Source organism: Cydia fagiglandana, chromosome 12, assembly GCF_963556715.1.
Source record: "Cydia fagiglandana chromosome 12, ilCydFagi1.1, whole genome shotgun sequence".
NCBI classification, from domain to species: Eukaryota; Metazoa; Arthropoda; class Insecta; order Lepidoptera; family Tortricidae; genus Cydia; species Cydia fagiglandana.
The window spans coordinates 9,321,846-9,338,313 of record NC_085943.1 but is presented as its reverse complement, the minus strand read 5'-3'; the positions used below and the strand labels follow the sequence as shown (position 1 = coordinate 9,338,313).

Sequence of the window (16,468 nt, the reverse complement as noted above, 5' to 3'; positions counted from 1 at the left end):
AGTACTATTATTTATTCTGTGGCTGAAGCTAATAAGCTATGGCGGCTAACGTCTACACATCAATGGCAATTGGCAAGGCAGTTAAGTAAAGGATGGCTCACGCTAGACTTGCCAGGCTTTGCCCGGGCCGAGGCGTCCGACATGTCGTTTTCTATGATGGCTGATCGGTGATCACGTGGTGCTTTCCATAAAAAACACAGCGCCAGAAGCTCCGGCCCGGCCTCGGCCCGGACTAGCGTGAGTCTTCCTTAACGACATTTACACCCGAATCACTCGGTGCACAAAAATCAAGCTATTTACCTAGTAATGAAAGCATTACAGCATACTATCTGGGAGACCGAGCTTTGCTCGGAAAACATATAAAAACTCAACCTAAGACAATAAATACTGTACAAATCAACATATAAATAAACCTAAGACATTTCGACGACCGGTCTGGCCTAGTGGGTAGTGACCCTGCCTGCGAAGCCGATGGTCCTGGGTTCGAATCCCAGTAAGGGCATTTATTTGTATGATGATACAGGTATTTGTTCCTGAGTCATGGGTGTTTTCTATGTATTTAAGTATTTGTATATTATATATATCGTTGTCTGAGTACCCACAACACAAGCCTTCTTGAGCTTACTGTGGGAATTAGTCAATCTGTGTAAGAATGTCCTATAATATTTATTTATTTATTATTATTTATTTTAAGACATGTACATGTAAGAAGTGTATGTAAGATATGGTACACACGGTACACAGCTATAGATGGTAATGATGATGACGTCTCAAGCAACTCTCGTGATCTAATTGAACAAACTGAAGGGCCACTGTTTAAGCTCACGTGTTGGAAGGTGTGAACGGAGTATACGGACATATTTTCAACTGTTGACATACTAATCAGTTGTCAGTTGTCAGGTAGTAAGTTATACAAACAAGTTTTATCTACAGTCACCACTCGGGATTGTTGTGTCATTTAGGGTTCTTGCTAAATTGGAAATTCTATAGCGTAAGTATTGAACAACCAATTTAGCTAGGACCCTAAATGGCGCGCGTGATGGTAGGTACTAGAGTTAGACCAAGAAAAGTCTGCAGGGATTTTGATAGCCCACGCAGTGAAAGTGTTATTTTAAACGTCAAACTTCTATGAAATTATGACATATAAATAACACTTGCATTGCGTGGGCTGTCAAAATCGCTGCAGACTTTTCTTGGTCAAACTCTACCTGTGCTTTCTCTGATAGAAAGACACATTAATGTATACGACGGCTTTAATATAACATATTTAACGACCTAAAGTAGAAAGTTGCAGGTCGAGATGTAAATTGTAAAATGCAGAATCTACGGGGCTGTATGTATATTTAAACTTAAAGCTGTATTGGTCTCACACGCAAACACGAGAAACGGTCACGCGAAGTTCCCCGCCGCCGTTATAAACGTATCGTAGCGTAGGTAGGTTTACCGCGTATAAAAACTTGTACTTTTTTGCTAAGCTCAAGAAAAAAGCCGTACAAATGCTAGATAATAAGACTAAGTACCTATATATTGTATATACATACATACAAATTGTATTAGCTTTAGCTGCTTGCTAGACCATGACCCTCTCTTATAGAGCGAAAAGTCTCGTCCCTTTGCGAATTAGGCTTTATATAAGTATGATTTTCTGTACCTCTACGGATGCTCGGATCTCATACTAAATAATATATGTATGAAATACAGACACGCCACTGTACATTAACAGCCATTTAGCAATCTTAAAAAAAAATTAAAAATTAAGTAAGTAAGTAAGTAAGTAAATACTCTTTATTGCACCACAAAGAAAAATAAAATAACAGATTTACAGTGTAAATAATGGTATCATTAAATCTGTTTATTTCACAAAAAATAATAACATTACACGTTCTTAACCTAGTTATAATCTTTAATATTTAAGATTCATCATTAATTGTCATTACCTATATCTTTCATACATACTTTATAAAAGTATTTAGTAAAAAAATTAAAAATTGAATATGTTATGTAGAGTTAGCTTGGCACATATTGGGGTATCTGTTATATGTGAATCTGTGGCCAGGAGGCTTGACCGCCGGTAACCGGCGAGAACCGCCTCGAGAGCCTTCGAGCTTTCACACTCCGGCGGAAATAAAACACTTTGGATGCTCTTATTTCTCTTTAGAGGGATAGCCTAAGGGTGCCTTGAGCCGAAATCATCAGTAAATTCGAAATTAAAAAAAACTCAACATAAAAATAAATGCAATAAGTAAAGAACTTCATATCACGAACTTCTTCAAAATATGTAACAATTATGGATCTAATACGATCATTTATATTCCTTTGCTTTCATAAGTAATAGTTACTGATTTCTAAAAAGCGTTATTCAATTAAAAGACCTGTCAAGATCGGATACCTTCTTTCTAATGCTAAAAAAACGAACTATGCCCTAATGAAACACAAGTGGAGAGTAAAGGTTACACTATTGTCCACCGGACATAATGTCCGGGACATTAGATGCAACTTTAGCCACTTTAGGTCACGTTTTACTCCTATTAAACAGATATTGCAGCCATCAACGCTTTGTAGTAGAGATTGTCCCAGGAAGTCGTAGATTTATTACAAATGTTTCACTTTTATGCAGCGTTTCGTCCATTGTTGTGGCAATTAAGTATTATTTTAATGTTACACGTTAGGAAAATTGCACATACAACGGATGTCACCTTCAGCTATTAATTTAAAATGACGTAGTTTGAGGTACAAAGGCGGAATGCGATTATTTGCGCCAATCTGTGAGGAATTAATGAGTACTTATATGGACACGTGTAATTCGAATTATATTTTAGCCTATTTCTAATCGCAGAGGGTAAATATACAAAATATAGATAGTGTACTCATATTATAAAGGAAATCCAAATGTATACCTGTTAGGTACTTACTCTAATAACTTGTTTTGGATGATTAAGGCCCTGCATCGAAAAATAACAGGATCTTTGAAACTTGGCAGTGGCTAACCCCGGAAACTAACAGATGGGATTTTCGGATATACCGGGTGTGGCCTGTAATATGAGCAAAAAATTTAACTGCAGGCTGTACTCCTCATACCGATCAACATTTGTTCAGCGACTTTTAAAAATAACTTGTACAGGGTGGGCCAAAAGGGTGTTGGCGGTTTTAATCTTGAATTTTTTGAAACCGCTTGGCGGGCTGCGGCGGGAAGGTATATTGCTATGCGCATCGTTTCGTGGAAATTTAATCGGCATAGAGCAGTATACAGGAACGGAGCCTGAATTTTGTGTATGAGCTTTTTACCAAAACCCTGAATCGGTGATTACTGCACGATGGGTATATATCGACAGGAATACCATTTACGAGATTAGCGTGAAGTGTTTGATTTTTAATACACTTTAAAGGTTATTCAAAGACGCAATGTATTGAGAATTTTATTATGTTTAAGGCTTGACAAGCAACGTCAATCGCAATGATGGCGTCCATTGAAGATAATATTTATTTTGTATAAAAATAGGGAGTCTAAATACTTCATAATTTTTAAAAGTTGTTGGACCAAAGTGTCGCCGTTTGAGGAGTACAATCTATGTTTTAATTATTTGCTCGTGTTACAGGCCACACCCGGTATATCTCTTGACTATAGATATGATAAGGGGTGTGATACTAGTCGAAACACGAAGACTTAGATCGAAAAAATCTGCTAGATTCTAGATAGCGTAAACCAAGAATTTTCTAATGGCTATTACGACTGTTATGCGTGGTGGGGCAGAACACCTAAGTTTTGTTATTATGCAAATCAACACAGATAGTAAGTTAGACAAAATCAAAATCAAAGTGTTCGGATTCATTAGGTATTATGTATATTGATCATGGTAACTATATTGGTTACTATACTGTATTTTATAAACAGCTGGTTAAAATATGGTTTACATATTATAACGTAACATCATTACATCAATAAGTGAGGTATCCTTGTAATCAAGCATAGCGAATTCGAATAACAAACGTATAAAAATAATGCTTCTGTCATTTGTTACTCGCAGTTTACATTAAATGTTCACAAGGACAATTGCCATTTCAATGAAAGTAGGTTTTTACTAGGCTCTGCTACTGATTTTCCTCCTAAATAAACGCGCCGTATTAAAAGTAGGTATTAAACGTGATTCGCATGCTACAATTGCTTTGACCCACCTACCTAGAGAAGTACCTACAGCTATGAGTGGAGGCGCATAACCTATATAGATAAAAAAACTCTAATTCCTTACACGAGTTTTTAAATCATTAAGATCAATGAACCTCGTCTGTAAAACCCATGACCATGACCGTGACATCGCAATGTTTGACTAGTGGGGCTACTTAAATGTTGTTTGACCACTTTGCTAGATTATGACCTTGATAAGGTGGGCTTTATCTCATAGGACAACGAAAAGTACCAATCAATAAAAACTATGTTGACGCATCTCATTAAACGGAGTTTAACGTACGAATTTTAATTTAATTACTTAAGTTAGCTGTATTGTGATACGGAAATTCCCACAAGTAGGTAATCCCCTGATTTGATCTATGGTTATGGCTTCGAATCAATTCTATTGTATAGCGAAAATTGACCATCTGTTAAGAATTTAATACTGGGCTCTATGTGTAGATGCCTACCTACATTCGCTTATATACCTAATCTAAAAGCTCCTGACCTAGGTTTGACCTGTGGCAATTGTGGCATCGACAACATTGCTGGCTATAATTGATACCTACCCTCTGTAGGTACTGTCGAAAAAGGGGACGTGAATTTAAAACAACGCGTAGGTAGAGTTAGACCAAGAGAAGTCTGCAGCGATTTTGATAACCCACGTAAGTGTTATTTATAAGTCATAATTTCATAGAAGTTTGTCGTTTAAAATAACACTTGCACTGCGTGGGCTATCAAAATCTCTGCAGACTTTTCTTGGTCTAACTCTATACGTGTTTGGATTATATACAATGAAGTGGCAATTAAAGTAACGTAATTTTCATAGTGTTTTAAGGGGTGTTTCATTTCCTGTCTATTATTAATTGTAATTATTGTTTGCAGGGTTGCGGGATCAACAAACTATGTGGTTGTACAAAGCTGCTACTGAGATCTTCAAACTGTGTGACCTTACGACGTACATAACGCCTTGTCGGTAGTCCACCGGCGTATGACTATTGAAACAGTCAAAATGGAAGATAACAGGTAATATACTATTATAGTATGTATTATATATTTAGTGTAAGGTAAACGTACTAGTGCTCGACATGCTAATGCCCAATAGAGGTGACACCTTGCTGTCACCTCTATTGACAATGACTTAAGTTTCAAGATGAGATGTACTGGTACCGCGTCGAGCACCAGTACGTTTACCTTAGTAGTAGGTATTATATTAGCTTTCGTTTTAAGGTCGCACATCCCTTCTTCAGAGGGTGCGTAATTTTTAATTTGTAAGTATGTAAATTATGTTATAATATACGTTTGCTTTAAGAATATTCTGGATTGACCATACATTTTATTTACTTTAAAAAGTTATTCCGAATACCTACTTAACCCTTATTTTATTCTCCCCTCAGCCGGATAAAACCATCATTCCAACATTACAAATTAGATTTTTTCCAGTCCTAGGTTCACAGTATCGGCCGTGGAGCCGGAATCTAAGAAGAATGGCATCCACATGGGAGCCAGCATCATCTCCCGGCCCCTCCGATCCTCGGTGGAGACGGTCGAGCGTGGCGTGGCGGTGGTCGCACCCAGCCAACCGGATACATGGCTGCATGATGCCGGGTGGCGTCGGAAACGGTCGTTGGCCCAGCTCACGAGGGAAGCGCTGCCAAGAATGGAGAACTATAGGAATTCGAAAAGGGCGCTCAAGAGGCCGAGCTTGGGCGAGCTGCATGGGGACCATCTGATTACTGAAGAGGTAAATCTCTACCATATACAGGGCGTCCTACGGCTATGCCACATGGAGGGAAAGTACCCGGGACATTTTACTGAAAGGACATTATTTTAATTTAAATAAGTTTTTGGCAAAAATTTCATTTTTGGTACCAGCTTTTATCGCCGACTGTACTTTTTTTCCACAGACAACTAATATTCATCGACATAACTCTAAGAACCCCAAACACAATTAGGTTTCGTTGTTTTATCACAGAGTTGCTATGGCCACCTGCGGTCTCCATCATCAGATCAGCTCGATGACACCATAATATTGCATTGTCACCCGACTTACATACGTATGTATGCAAAATTTCAGCTTAATCGGAAACCGGGAAGTGAATCAAATTTAACTTGCAAGCTTTGATTATACACAGACAGACATCGGCCAGGTAAAACTAAACAAAAGCTTGTAAAAACAAATCAAACTGCATTCATAAAAAAAACTGACAGGTACCTATTTTAAACAATTGATCACTGATCACTGATAAAACACCACTTTTTGAGAAACATTACATTGGAGCTAAAAAAAATGTTAAGTAAACATTACCGTTATATGGTCTTCCATGTATTGGTAATTTTGCTAGTTTTTAAAAACATGTTAGTGGTAATTTTTGTTCACTCAACCTTGCCTCAGTGTCAATTATAGCTAGCTTAAAATTGTGGGTTCCCATCCCTAGTGTTATTAGCAATTCCGGGTATCATGTCATACGACGCATTTTCTATGATTAAAAAGTCGTTAAGCGACATTTATGCTTAGCAATGGCCAAAAGTATAATTGCTAACTGAAGCCAGTCATATTGCAATCATGTTCTAAGTGCTTATCCGTACCTACGTCCTACGTTAATACATATCTATAGGTAATACATAAAGAAAATAAACATAGGCAGGTAGTTAAAGGTCACTTTTCAGTACCTATTTTGGACCTTGGACAATTTCTCCCACTAAATTGAGTACGGGCAGCTAAAAAAAATCGTTTTGTTATTTTAGATTACTCTATAACATAATTATAAAAATAAGTTTTTGGCAAAACTTTCATTTTTGGTACAAGCTTTTATCGCTGATTGTACTTTTCTTACGACAGACATCTAATACTCATCGAGACAATTCTAAAAACCCCTACACAATTAGGTTGCGTTGTTTCATCACAGAGTTCCTATGGCCACCTCCTGTCTCCATCATCAGATCAGCTCGATGGTACCATAATATTGCATTGTCATCCGATTTATACATGCATGCAAAATTTCAGCTCAATCGGAAACCGGAAAGTGGATCAAATTTAACTTGCAAGATTTGATTAGACACAGACAGACAGACAAACGGTCAGGTGAAACTAAATAAAAGCTTGTAAACAAATCAAATCGGAGTCGGACAGTAGGGTATGTTTCCCTATAAGATATAATTTTATGTGTTATATATAATTAAATGTAACACGTACCACTACATACCTATTATATCTACTTAAGATCAAATTGACATTGATTAGTGCTTGAAGCCTGTATCTAGTTATTAATAAGCCGCCGCACCAATAAGTTCGTAATTATCTCTTTACAACCTCATTCAATAACTATAATCCGCCACGTGTTTATCTCCCGTGGCCAAGGGAGCTTGTTATACCGGGTGTGGCCTGTAACACGAGCAAATAATTAAAACATAGATTGTACTCCTCAAACGGTGACACTGTGGTTCAACAACTTTTAAAAAATATGAAGTATTTAAACTCCCTATTTTTCATACAAAATAAAAATCATCTTCAACGGACGCCATCGCAACGCCATATCATTGTGATTGACGTTGCTTGTCATGCCTTAAACATAACAGAATTCGCAATACATTGCGACTTAGACTAAACTTTAAAGTGTATTAAAAATCAAACCACAAGTTATTTTTAAAAGTCGCTGAACAAATGTTGGTCTGTATAAGGAGTACAGCCTACAGTTTAATTTTTTGCTCATATTACAGGCCACACCCGGTATATTCCGTGCGTACTAAAACCTGTATAGCTATTCATAAAACGCTGTAGCACAGACCTCTACGAAGTACATATATACGCTTAGCTCAGAAGTCAAAATCCTTATAAAATCTTACATGATATTGGCTATGATAGGTACGCGTTTTTAAATAAACACCGCATATCTCGCATCAAGGTATGATTTTATAAAACGCAGTATTTATTCAAGTCGTAAAAGTTTAACAGTGGCTAAAATATAATGTACCCAGCAATGTAAAAAATGGGTATATTATAATACTATACAAATTATAGATACGCAGTCCTGCCTAGCTATAATTAAGAATACCTACTTCCTATACCCTCTATAGGGGGTGCCATGTCATTCAATGATTTTATTTAAAAACTATGTACCGTGCGCAATAAACAATTTCTGATTTCTGATCAAATAAATACCGTTGATTGCTATTTTATGAGATAAATAGGATAATTAATTGGTGTACAAAAATAAACACCGTACTTCTACTTTTGCGACGATTAGGTAGATACTTACTCAAGCAACATAAAAAATAGTTTTATGTACTCAAAAGGTACTTAAATACAAAATACTGTACGTACCGCCCCCTTTTTTTCAATATCTTTCGTTAAATTTAAATAATCACGATTATTTAGCGGTAGCGTTAGTGTTGGGTTCTTAACCACCGTTTAAATATTCGCCCGTATTGGATTTACACACTGTATACTGAACCAGAGCCCATTCCTCATACTGGTCAAAGTCGTCAGCCATGAACGCAGCGATGGCTCGTGTAGCGAATACGAGTAATTCTTGTCCGAGCGACCGCCCCGCAGCAGCCCACACCGGTGTGATCCGGATGCCCCCAGCAGTACTAGCGTGTGTCTCTGAATCATTATAACGTTCGCAATGATATCATTTACCATTGACTTTTTGATTCAAAGTTATTCTTCGAAGTGTCATGTTTATGCCGTTTGCCCATTTGCGTCAGCAAGTCAATGAAAATTGGACATAATGGGTTTAGATTCAAATTGTTTTTGTTTCTGCGCCCCTTACCGCTTAATAGACACACGTTTTGCTAATAATTTGTTAATAGACATGCGTTTGCTCTCACGCATTAGTAAATATACCTAACGGTATACATATTCACGTGGACTAACCTAAGGCAAATTAAATGCAACGTTACTAAGTATTCCTACCATATTCCTACTATATATGATTCTAGTAAGCACGTTACCTATATCGTTAATACACCTATGTTAAGCTTTAAGCGCGTGGTATAGATAAATCAGCAGGTTTACCCTAGGCAGTGGCGTAGCTAGGGGGGGGGGGCGGGGGGGGGTCCGCCCCGGGTGTCACCCATTTAGGGGTGACACTCGACCGTGAACATCAGTAGTGCCACCTAGAAAAATTCGTAAAATCATGTAAAATGAAAGCGATGGAGTAAATCCTGAGCTATTTAACATAAATTACAATTACTCTTTTTAAATAAATATACTTTACAATTTTGATTGAATTTTGGGGTGACACCCACAATTTCCGCACCGGGTGCCACCCATGCTAGCTACGCCACTGACCCTAGGTATCGTATTTTGTTTAGAAATTCAAATAAACCAGCTCATATCGATGAGCCTTTGTACTGCCTATCCTGTGCCATAAATTTGTGTTTTGTGTTTTGTACAATAAAGAGTTTATACATACATACATACATACATGAGCTTCAAAGCCTAGAGTCATCGCTACCAGCCAGCAGCCAGCTTCTAAGTATATTAGAATAACTACTTACATAAAACCGACGCAGTTGACATATCTTGTCACATATGTATAAATACCTGATTTTAGGTACAATACTTTTTTAACCGTAGTAAACTAAAGTAACGAACTTACTTTTAAAATGCTGCACACCAAAATAAGTAGGTACCTATCTTGTCAGTATACAAGTTTAGTAATCCTTGCATTTCACGACTAGACTGACTGTCAAAAGCACCCAGTATATGCTTGCACTTAGAAACCACGCAAATGATATCAAAACAAAATAGAGTGGTTTGCACTCCAGGAAGCCGCTCTTCATGTCTCGCCGTTGTTCTTATATAATAGGTTACTATACTTTACTTTTGAGATCTACAACACCTTAGAACTTGTAGGTGTATGCAGATATGGCGGCTACCTATAGTAAGAAGTACTGATCGCACAAATTCATTTGATAGTACTGGCTTCAAAGGTTTAAGCACTGTTGGCGTTGCCGCCTGGTCAACCCTGTGTAGGGCCTAGACGCGTCCTTAGTAGTTTCATTAATAAGTATGTCGCCATTGAGTATAACTATTTTCCTATTGATCAATTGCCAAATAAACTTTTGAAATCACAGATCCTCACCCTAGTCAAGTAATAGTCACCCTAAAAATTCAATCATACGTAAAGGGATTAACTGTAGGCATCATGCATACGAGTAAAATGAGACTGCATTTGCTTTTCGCATTGACACATTAAGTTATTTAGTAAATAGGTAATATTGAGTAAAAGTCGTAAAAGTTTAGATCAGTGTTTTTCAATAAACTTCAAATTATATATATATATATATATATATACCACGTAAAATTCTCTTGTAATGCTGAGCTCGCCTAACAACGACAATTGTATACATGAGCCTATGACTAGTCCGTTACAGTACAATGCAAAAACATGTGCCATGGAATAAATACACTGTAACCGGTTCTTAACTGAAAAAGGTATATATGTGCACTGTCCAGTTCACAAAAGTTCCTACCTTATTCCTTTCAGGTAAAGTCGAAAATAGTATACGTGTTTATTCCATCCGGGCTTTATGTTTTAGTTGTATTGTGGCATAGAGACTACTGCAGCTGGATGCCATCATCACAGAACTGACACCTGTCGGTCATCAGACCGATTATCATGACGGCATGTTTACAATGATAACACCGGTACAGTTTAATAAGGCCAGTGCAATCATGATTAAACGATTTAAACATGGGATAGCACAGTCCTCCGGTCTTCTACGTTCCGCTACTTACTCGTTTTCATAACAGGCCGCAATAATAATCCGCAAGTTTTAACGTTAGCTGATCAGTCAAACGGTATGGTCATCAAAGTCATCTTTTAGCAGAGATGGGTTTACAGACAATAAAATTGTTTTTTTTTACTCTCCACGCTCAAATATAGTTTGTCAAAGGATTGTCTCCTTTCATTCATATAGACAGAGAGCAATTCTAAGTTTGTCTTACACTAGTACTAGCACCCAAAAGAAATGCATGAGTAGGTATAGTTTTCCTGGTTCTTAAACTTCTTATGGCTCCTCTACACGATGGGCCAGCGCCGGCCACTCCAAGGGACGCATTTATGCGTTAGAGGGAGCAAGTGATATTGCAATCTCATTCTACCGCATGGCAGCGTCCCTTGGAGTGGCCGGCGCTGGCCCATCGTATAGAGGAGCCATTACTGACTGACAAATTTGTTTGATCCACTATAGAAATAAAAATTGAAGAAGAAACATTCGTTTAGCTATTGTAATGTTTTGATTGTATTGGCGCCAAATTGACACCAAAGAAGCTAATAAATTGCCTTGTTCTCAGGACGAGCGGGACACGAAGCGCGACACCAAGTCACCGACGCCGGCCATCGGAATTAAATTAGGATGGATCCAAGTGAGTTTCGCCTTCAAATTCAATCATCAGATGCTTTTACTTCTCCCTCATTGTGTCTTGTCAAGGTTGTCTTGTATAACTATAGGTATTCTTTTAATAAAAATAACACTTTTGAAAATTTCGTTCTGAAGAAATACCTATAGTAGGGAGAAAAAATTACTTCATTTTCTGCTATGAACAGTAAGAACACCATCAGACCGGCGTATTATGTATGGCTTTATCCATCTTTATCCACACCGTTTTATCACGCTGTCGCGTAAAAAAGAACGACCATCACATCCGTACAGATTTCTACAATAAAAATTATCATTTATAATTTTAGTCATTTAAGCAAATATTTTTATTATAAAAATATAGTAACGGAAAAGAGTTTTAGATTCTCTCATTAAGCACTAAAGCTCATTAAGCGCCAACCCCACATTTTGGTTGTCTCCGGTAAAGGTGTGTGCAACAACTTTAAATAAAACTTTTGTCCCAGGGCGTGCTCATACCATGTCTTCTCAACATCTGGGGCGTCATGCTGTTCCTGCGCATCTCTTGGGTGGTGTCGCAGGCGGGCATCGGGCTCTCGCTGGTCATCATCGCCATCTCGGCCGTCGTGTGCGTCATCACAACACTGTCCATGAGCGCTATATGCACCAACGGCGAAGTCAAAGGAGGTTCGTATCTTTACTCAGAATACTTACTCGAAAAAAAGCCAATGCTCTTGATATAGCTCCGACATAAACCAGCTGATAAGCTGTGCGCGTGCGACATTTTCAATAAATCTACTGTGAATGATAAACCATACCAAAATGCTTTAAAAACCCTGGCCAGCTTTACGGCTAAAAAGTCGTAATAGCAAAATTCTACCATCTTCAACAACAAACATTGCTTAGTTCTTTAAATTAACTTTAGGTGGCATCTACTACATCATCTCCCGGTCCCTCGGCCCCGAATTCGGTGCGTCTGTCGGCATCATCTTTGCGTTCGCCAACGCAGTGGCGGCTAGCATGAACACCATCGGCTTCTGCGACTCTCTGAACGACCTGCTAGGCCCGAACGGGGGGATATTCCCCGACAAGATGAATGATACAAGACTGATCGGGAGCATAGCTCTGCTGGTCATGTGCATCATTTGCGCGGTCGGCATGGATTGGGAGAGCAAAGCTCAGGTAAGATCAATTTCATTTTACCCAAAGAAATTGGCATATCATCGGGGATAAGTAATGTAATATCTAGAGATGCAACGGATAGTTGTTTGGCCGGATACCGGATACCGGATATCCGACCTGGACACTGGCCGAATATCCGGTATCCGGCCGCCGGATATTCGGCTGGCTGAACTATACCTACATTTCGGTTTTTCAGGTGCGCATTCTGCAGGTTGGACCTGTTACCTAGTAAACGTTCGCGCGGATTCATTTCTAGGTTCGAAATGAGTGCGCGTGCAAGTCAGTGGAATTATTAAATTGTTTTAAAATAATAAACGCGTACGATTATGACCATGTCTGTTTCTTAAATCCAATTTGTTTACTCCGAAATCAAGCAATGTTACTATCCGGTATCCGGCCGGATAGTAGGTCACTATCCGGTATCCGGCCGGATAGTAAAATAATGGCCGGATAGGCCGGATACCGGATAGTAACCGGATATCCGGTGCATCTCTAGTAATATCGCGTAACTAACAAATGCAGTAAGGTTCAATTTCTTTATTACATTGTTTGAATTTAGAACTCTAACGACTTTGTTTGTTAGGCGGTATTGCACCATACCCGACGATAGGTATGCATTTATTTACGTAAAGTGAAGTTTAAGTATGGAACTTGCTATCTATGTAAACAAACCGCCATATTTAAAGTGTCAAAAAATATGAATTTCCTAGTGACTTTTGTTTACATAGGTAGTAAAGTTAGCAAGTTCCAAAGAATGACACTTTAGCCTCTCCTTCACGCGATTAACAGAGGCAGCATCTCTTTGTCTTTTCTTCAACAATAACTAAGAATCCATAGTTAAAATAAGTTTTTGGCAAAAAAATCATTTTCGGTACAAGCTTTTATCGCTGACTGTACTTTTCTTTCCACAGGCAACTAATACTCATCGAGACAATTCTAAAAACCCCAAACACAATTAGGTTTCGTTGTTTTATCACAGAGTTCCTATGGCCACCTCCGGTCTCCATCATCAGATCAGCTCCATGACACCATAATATTGCATTGTCACCCGACTTACGTATGTATGCAAAATTTCAGCTCAATCGGAAACCGGGAAGTGGATCAAATTTAACTTGCAAGATTTGATTACAGACAGACAGACAACGGTCAGGTGAAACTAAATAAAAGCTTGTAATAGTGATCTTTTTTGACTCTAATAGTATAGTATGCCACGCTAATTGATAACATGTGGCGTCATGGGTCTGGTAATCCGATGCCACACAAACGAAGGTTGTAGGTAATGACCGGGGCGCGGCCACTGTTTTCACTCGACGGTATTCGCTGTTTGGGTTATTACTAATTATTCAAGTTCGGGACTTTAGATTCAATTTAACGACATTTTAGATCCAAGATTTTGCTAACAGCACAGAGATCCCCGTTTTTATTAATAAGCCCGTAAATAAGGTATTGATACCGCGCATGTGAATTGCATAGAACTAATATAAATCAATGGAAACCTGACCAGTTTGGGCCCATAACCTATTAAAACAAACATTCCATAGGGCGCATTTTTCACAAAGCCTTTCAGACAATGGTATATGTCCGCGTGTTCGGATGAGTTAGCTGTTTCATTAAATGGCGGTAATTAAGGTGGACACGCGCCAAATGGATGTAATCGCGACTATTGTTTTATTATATATAATGGCTCTTGAAATGAAAAAGCCATAAGGATGACTCACGTTGCACCTTGAGTAGTTATACATACTAGTATATAGGTAGTTCCCAGTATGAAATTGCCTTAATTGCACGATGTTAAATTTTATGTTTTGCTAAAGGATAGGAGAAATCGGACGTACCCGGCGGTTAGTTAATTCGTGTCCCTTAATTTTTTGGTGTCGAATCCGTGTCGCCACAGATTTGAGGAGGGTGCAGGTCCAAAATTAAGCTGCAGAGTTTATGTAGGTAGTTATTTCAACATTAAGTTTCTGATGTTTTGAGCCTTGCACGGTTTAGGTAACATTTAGTAGTATATTATACGATTGAACTACTTAATACATAGCACGTTACAGATCTTCTTTATATTATGACTGCTATCATTATGATCTCGGAAAAGATTATCCTAAATAAAAACCAAGGTTTTGTAAACGTTCATGAGCGAGTTGATTCAACTACAGTTATGAAAAGCATTCGGGTCACGGGTTTGATATTAAATGCTTTTATCGGCTTAGAAATAAAGCTATAATTTATCATTAACTGTGTTTCAAAATAATCATAATCCATGTTTACGATTGCTATTCATGTACTGTTTACCTAATAAAATTAGGCCGTGAATCAATTCATAGAAAACTAGATCTTGCAATAAAGGAATTTCAGATGGCCCAAGTCATATGGCTCCTTAAGTAGTTGTTTTTCTTTTTAATGTTTCTGATTTAACTCGTAAAGTACTAACATGCGGTTTACAACCATAAAGTTCAGGTAGACGATGCGAGAACTCGCATGCGAGTTTAGTACTGAGTTACAACCAATTCAATCCATCGATAAAATACCGCAATAAACTGTAACTCTCATGCGAGTTCTCTCGCCATATAAAGGATGACTCACGTTAGACCGGGCCGACCGGGCCGTGTCCGGGCCGGAGCTTCTGGAGCTTACTTTTTTATGACAGATGACAGGTGATCACGTGATGCTTTCCATAGAAAACGAAGCTCCGGAAGCTCCGGCCCGGACACGGCCCGGTCTAACGTGAGTCGTCTTTAAATGGTTTTTAAGATTACGTGGATGATTTGACAGTTGGGTTTGTTTACAGAACTTCCTGATCGCAATCATCATCGCTGCAATAGTGGACTTTGTGGTCGGAACACTCATGGGACCACAAGACAACGAGTCCATCGCGCGCGGCTTCGTGGGACTCAGCGGTAAGTTTCACTATCTATAAATATTATAAGGACAATCTTAAACAAATCGATCTATGTAGTCCCACGGTAAGCTCAATAAGGCTTGTGTTGTGGGTACCTACTAGATGACGATATATATAATACATGTATGTATTAAAACTTATATACATAGAGAACACCCATAACTCAGGAACGATTATTTGTGATGAACACACAAATAAATGCCCTTACCAGGATTCGTATTACAGGGACCAACAAACAATAAACAACAGTCAATCATAGTCCGCTCACTGCTGAATCCATGTCTCCAATTATTTTATATTACACCAATCTTTCACCCAGTCATTGCAACATCAACATCGCTGCTTGCGGAATGCCAATTTATCCTTAACTTTGACGCTATAATTTTTTTCAATTTTCTACAGCGCAAACGTTCACCAGCAACTTCTACCCGGACTGGCGGTTCAGCGAGGGTCTGAACCAGGACTTCTTCAGCGTGTTCGCCATTTTCTTCCCCTCGGTCACCGGTATCCAGGCCGGCGCCAACATCTCGGGCGACCTTAAGGTATACGAAGAATAGACACTTGTCAAACTTCCATCCGGACAGGTGATTCAGCGAAGGTCTGAACCAGGACTTCTTCAGCGTGTTCGCCATCTTCTTCCCATCGATCACCGGTATCCAGATCCAGGCCGGCGTCAACATCTCCGGCGACATTAAGGTACGGAGTACGAGAGCAGTGGAATTATCTCGGTTCCCACCGAGTAGATAAGTGTAGTAAGATACATACTCCTTCAGTAAACGGTTTAGAACCTAGAAATGGTATACGGTGGTTACGCTTAGTCACCTCTAATTCAACGTACCTCACCTCTGTGCAGACTGTGCGTATAGCTTTTGCAA

The 16,468-nt window shown here is 38.7% G+C and overlaps 1 protein-coding gene and 1 long non-coding RNA gene across 2 annotated transcripts in view; one reads left to right on the top strand and one right to left on the bottom strand.

Moving 5' to 3' along the window:
• LOC134669552 (bumetanide-sensitive sodium-(potassium)-chloride cotransporter-like) overlaps positions 1–16,468 on the top strand; it is a 79,095-nt gene that overhangs the window by 25,099 nt on the left and 37,528 nt on the right. Inside the window, exons 2-8 of the mRNA XM_063527158.1 lie at positions 5,051–5,191; positions 5,609–5,909; positions 11,472–11,543; positions 12,022–12,202; positions 12,441–12,697; positions 15,483–15,591; positions 15,996–16,135. Of these exons, the coding sequence (XP_063383228.1) occupies positions 5,157–5,191; positions 5,609–5,909; positions 11,472–11,543; positions 12,022–12,202; positions 12,441–12,697; positions 15,483–15,591; positions 15,996–16,135 (1,095 nt within the window). The 5' untranslated portion in view covers positions 5,051–5,156. The remainder of the gene's footprint in view (positions 1–5,050; positions 5,192–5,608; positions 5,910–11,471; positions 11,544–12,021; positions 12,203–12,440; positions 12,698–15,482; positions 15,592–15,995; positions 16,136–16,468) is intronic.
• LOC134669578 (uncharacterized) overlaps positions 1–16,468 on the bottom strand; it is a 52,938-nt gene that overhangs the window by 24,200 nt on the left and 12,270 nt on the right. The window lies entirely within an intron of this gene.